The sequence below is a fragment of the Ipomoea nil genome, unplaced genomic scaffold (genome assembly GCF_001879475.1).
Source record: "Ipomoea nil cultivar Tokyo-kokei standard unplaced genomic scaffold, Asagao_1.1 scaffold1339, whole genome shotgun sequence".
Lineage (NCBI taxonomy): Eukaryota > Viridiplantae > Streptophyta > Magnoliopsida > Solanales > Convolvulaceae > Ipomoea > Ipomoea nil.
Window position 1 is genome coordinate 1,086,848 of NW_017617767.1, and position 5,822 is coordinate 1,092,669.

The 5,822-nt window shown below is 43.3% G+C and overlaps 1 protein-coding gene across 1 annotated transcript; it reads left to right on the plus strand.

Moving 5' to 3' along the window:
• The first annotated feature begins 1,737 nt into the window (after nt 1-1,737).
• Nucleotides 1,738-2,964, plus strand: LOC109185693. Its single transcript, XM_019335648.1, has one exon. The coding sequence runs from the start codon at nt 1,738-1,740 to the stop codon at nt 2,962-2,964; it is 1,227 nt and encodes a 408-aa protein (XP_019191193.1).
• Nucleotides 2,965-5,822: the final 2,858 nt, after the last annotated feature.

Consider the following 5,822-nt stretch of genomic DNA (forward strand, 5'->3'; position numbering starts at 1 on the left):
AACTCACAGACCTTAAATTTCAACAACTACTAACATTAATCACTGACTTCACACACATTAAGCAAAAACCTTACGCACATTAAGCACAAACTCCACTCACATTAATAACAAATCTCACGCACCTTAAGCACAAAGGCCCACACTTTAAGTTTTAACAACTACTCACATTAAGCACAACCCCACGCACATTAAGCACATAACTCACGCACATTACGCACAAGACTCACACATCTTATATACAAAACTCACGCACATTAATTACAACACCCTCACCTTAATTTTGACCTATATGCAAAAATTACAAAATTACCACCGCGTTTTTTTTTTTTTTTTTAAATTTTGGTAATCCTGAACGTTGATTTAAGCGAGATGAATGGCCTAGATTAAACGGCACAACCACAACTGGGCACCCTAACCGTTCCAGAACCTAATTATATATATATATCAAAAGAGTGCTATTTACAAAACGATTTTATCAAAAGTATCAAAAAATTAAAATTTTGAAGTATTGAATTCTTTTCATTTTCCTACTTATTTTCTGGAAAATGAACCAAACACACAAAGACGGTTTTCTGTTGTGTAGTCAAACACCAGAAAGGAAAATGTTTTCTGAAAAATGACTCATTTTTCAGAAGTTATTTTTCTGCTTTACAAACGGAGCCTAAATGTCTACATATATCAAAAGGATAACAGTACATATGGAATTTGCAGCTTCTACATAAGGTAATAGACTTATGATTTATTTTTCTTCAAATATTATATTTGTTTTATTCCAATTGTGGTATCGTTTGTGTGTAAGTTGTCTAAGAATTGTTGTGAGTTCATGATAAAGACATGCATTAGTTTTAAAACTTTCAAGTTTTCAACCATACAGTTAAACGATACATGAAAAAATAGATCGATGAACCAACCTTTATTGTCGAACTGTTGTTTCCTATGCAGATGCAATTCAAATGGCTGTGCAAACATTATGAACCAAGGACGACTGGCACGATTTACTAAACCAAACGACGACGTTCTCTTTGCATAATATTAATTCCACTAAGTTTGCCTTAAACGACGCCGTATCATTTGGGCGGGATTTTTCCCCCAAACGATTTGGCTTTGTTATAGTTAGGATTATGATTGCGAGAAGGTTCAAAATGCTACTTATTATCATTTTATATTGTGATAATATACGTTGTTGAAATGTTAACTTAAGTAATGTGACTAATCACATTCCAAAGTGTTATATTGAATACAACACCGTACTTTGGAAACTATAAAATCTCATAGCGGTGTATTTGCTGCGAGCATAAACTTATTGCTTGCAATAGGAAGTTAAAGTCCAATAGTACATGACATGGATCGGAATAACATTTAAATATCTAATTTACACCATTGATAATAGTTGTGAGTATTCATAGTTGTCAGATATATAATCACAAAACTTATGTTCATGATTGTCTAACAGCACAAAATCAACCCTACTATGGTATAGACCCGGGTTCGATTCCCCGGGGCAAAAGAAATTGGTTTAATTAAAAGCTAACCCATAACATACTGTTCCAACTATCTTGTAAAAATGATTGTATAGGCATTAGTAAACAGTATGTATGTCCTTACTATTAGGACTCTTATACTAGTAGTTCGTTAGGACTCTTTATCTATTCTCTATATCATTGTTTGTACAGACTCAGTTACGATTGATATTCAATAATCAAATCCTCATCTGGTATCAGTATCCAGGTTTATTCCATGGCAACCTTTGGAGATGATAATAATGGTTCTGTTCGCGATTCTTCCGAACGGACTGTGTCTGAGGTTGCTCCCATTCATTCCCACCCGGCTCCGAGCCTTTCGTCGGCTCGCCATTTTGTTTCCCTGAAGCTTACCATTCATAACTATCTGTTTTGGAGGACTCAAATGCTTCCATTCTTGGAAGGGCAGGGCCTCATTGGTTTTGTTGACGGTACGCTCGCGTGTTCGACCGGAGCAGCGCCGGTGGAGTCCACGGCGGAGAGCAGTGGTGCGGCAGCGTCCGGTGCGTCGGCTTCGGCTTCGGAACAGTGGCGCAGGCAAGATAAGGTCATCTTGTCTCTTTTGATTTCATCACTGTCCGATGAGATGATGCATATGGCGGTTGGTCGGTCGACTCCGCGTGCGTTATGGCTGGCTATTGAGCAGGAACTAGGGTCGGCAACGCGGTCTCGTGCCTTGCGGCTTCTTGGTGAATTGCAGGCACTGTCGCAGGGGGAGTCTTCTGTCTCGGATTATCTCGGCCGAGCACGGATGCTTGTAGAAGACTTGGCGCTTGCCGGACGTCCGATCACGCTTGATGTTCAAAACATCTATGTTTTTCGCGGGTTGCGGCCGGAGCTTCGTCCACTCATTGCACCATTGACGCGTGGTTCTCCGGTGACGTTGTCCGAGCATTCGGACTACCTTACCTCTCAGGAGTGGATCTGTGCGGCTGGCGGTGGTGGAGTCGGTTCGCCGGCGGTTATGGCAGTGAACCGAGGCCGTGGCAGTCGCATGCATGGTGGGCAGGTTCGTGGTGGTTCGGGCAGTGGTGGCTCGGGTGGTGGCCGTGGCCGGGGAGGTCGTGGTTGTGGACGTGGCTGGTCCGATGTGCGTTGTCAAATTTGTGATAAACAGGGACATTCTGCGTTGAATTGCTATCGCAGGTATTCTGAGTCGCCCGGTCCTCAGGTTCACATGGCTTATTCCGGAGATGTGGGTGCCTCTGTTGATTCTCATCAGTGGTTCCCTGACACGGGTGCCACAAATCATGCGACTCCTGACTCATCGGTGTTGACTTCCGCTGCTGGCTATGATGGTTCTGACACTCTACGGGTTGGCAATGGTGCAGGCATGACTATACTTAGTGTTGGTTCTGCTTCGATAGCCTCTTCTGATAAGCTTTTTCGTTTAAATGATGTCTTGTATGTCCCTGGCTTATCGTCGTCTTTGCTTTCTGTTTAGCGTTTTGCCAGGGATAGTCGTGTCTTTTTTGAGTTTCATTCTGAGTATTTTCTTGTGAATCTCTTGACCAAGAAGGTGCTTTTTAAGGGGTGCGCGTCGTGCGGTTTATACATTTGGCCTGTTTCCTGTCGTAGTCCGTCTGCTAATGTTGCTGCGCGTGTGTCGTCTTCCACTTGGCACCAGCGGCTTGGTCATCCACACACACGAGTTTTGCGTCAAATTTTACAGTTGTCTGGTGTTAGTCAATTTAATTCTAGTGAATTGTCAAATGTTTGTTCGTCTTGTCAGTTAGGGAAATCTTCCCGTTTTCCTTTACCTCGTGTTGCTACTTCGAGTACTCGTGTGTTAGAACTCATTTATACTGATATTTGGGGCCCTGCACCAATAACATCTGTTAATGGTTTTCGTTACTTCGTTTTATTTGTGGATGACTTTACGCGTTTTGTTTGGTTTTATCCTATGCGTGCAAAAACCGATATCTATACTATCTTTGAACGTTTTCGATCCCTTGTTGAGCGTTCATTCTCACATAAAATAATTTCCATTCAGTATGATTTAGGGGGAAAGTACAAAAAGCTCCACTCTACGTTTGAGTATCTTGGTATTCGTCACAGGCAGTCCTGTGCGTATACCCATGAGCAGAATGGTCGGGTATAACGTCGTCATAGGCATATAGTTGAAACTGGGTTGGCATTAATGGCCCAGGCTTCTGTTCCCTCTCGTTATTGGGATTTTGCGTTTGAAACGACAGTCTACTTAATTAATAAGATGCCTACTCGTTATTGGGATTTCGTTTACATCGTTCTCCTCCATCCTACTCTTTTTTGCGTGTTTTTGGTTGTCTTTGTTTTCCTCTGCTGCGTCCATATAATCGTAATAAATTGCAGTATCGTTCGTCCCCGTGTATTTTCTTAGGATATCCTGATTCTTTCCGTGGCTATCGTTGTTTAGATACTGTCACTAATAAAGTCATTATCTGTCTCCATGTGCGATTCGATGAGTCTGTTTTTCCGTTTGCTAGTGGCGTTTCTACGCAGGTGGTTGCCCAGCCCCGGGCAGTACCATGGGGTGTTGCTCCTGTTGTTTCTGTTCCTGCGCCAGTTTTACCTGCTAGGGCGGCACCGCCGGTTCCTACCCCCGTGGTCCCGGACTCCGATTCTAGTGAGCGGACAGTGTCTGACTGTGGGCAGGTTGCTCGTCGTGGTCGGGCGCGTCGGGGTCGTGGTGCCAAGGTTGTTGAGTCGCGATCTCATGTGATGGGCACACGGAGTATGGGTCCTAAAGAGCATGTTGCTTTATTATCTACTGCTGATGCGCTTGAGCCCACGTGTTATTCTCAGGCTGTGCGGCATCCCGAGTGGCGTGAGGCCATGGATGTGGAGTTTAATGCTTTGCTACAGAATCATACGTGGCTTCTTGTTCCTTACACTCCAGGTATGAATGTTGTGGGGTGTAAGTGGGTGTTTCGGGTCAAGCGGAATGCTGATGGGACTGTTGAGCGGCACAAGGCCCGGCTGGTGGCTAAGGGTTTTAATTAGGTTGCTGGGAAGGACTTTTTTGAGACCTTCAGTTCGGTTGTTAAGCCTACCACGGTTCGGCTTTTACTTTCTTTGGCTTATTCCCGTGGTTGGTCCATCTGGCAGCTGGATGTCCACAACGCGTTTCTGAATGGTTCCCTTGCTGAGACTGTGTATATGCGTCAGCCGCCTGGTTATGAGGACAAGTCGAAACCTGATTATGTGTGCTTTCTACAACGCTCTCTCTATGGCTTGAAGCAGGCTCCTCGTGCTTGGTTCACTCGGTTACACGACTTTCTTTGCTTTGTTGGCTTTGTTCCTTCTAAGACTGATGTGTCGTTGTTTATTTATTCTGATGGTGATGTGCAGTTGTATTTCTTGATATATGTCGACGACATTCTGGTTATGGGCTCGGATCCACAGCGGGTCTCAGGTATTGTGGCCAAGCTGGCTACGGAGTTCAAGATTCGAGACATGGGGAAAGTAACGCGGAGTCGTGAAATCCTGTGATAGTAGCACGGCGACGTGAAACCCGAAGCAGCAGTGTGGTGTCACTGGGCGTGATTAGTGCGGGCTTGGTGATCAAAGCACTAGATTACGGAATTCATTGTATCTTGGAACCAAGAAGTGGTGGATATAGTGAATTGCTCTTGGAGATAAGAGCAAGTGGAGTAGGAGGATTACACCACCTTCGAGCCACTATAATTGTCTTGTGTTCTTTACTGCTTTCTTTACTTACTGCCCTTTACTTGCTTCTCACGAGATATACTTGTCACAATCTCACACACTTTATCTTTATTTATTTCCGCTGTGCACCATACTCTAACAATCTAGTTTAGAGTTTTGGTTTCTCTGTGTCTTAGCAATTGTTGTGCTGTGCGAAAAAGTTTGAAACTTTATTCACCCCCCCTTCTAGACTTTAACCTTACCTCTTTTGGGACCAACAATTGGTATCAGAGCAGGATGTCTATTTATGCCAATTTGCTATCTAAGCACGTTGCCTAATTGGGTCAACTGTTTCTGACTGCTAGACAGATCCATTCTACAAAGTGTGTGATTGGATTAATCTTTCATATCTCTCGTGATGATGATGAATAAAGATTTAGCTTAGAATCTATTATTCTCACTTGATAAATTTGATGATTGGAAAGTTCGTATGTAGGTACATTTATCGGCTTTACACGATGAAATATGGGAAGTTATTTCCACTGGCCCTATCGAAATATTAAAAGTCAATACATCGTTTGTCCTATCCCTGGATGCTCCACAGTACGTACAAAAGCCTAAACCGGAATGGACATCGGATGATAGAACACAGAATAATCTTGACAATATTGCCAA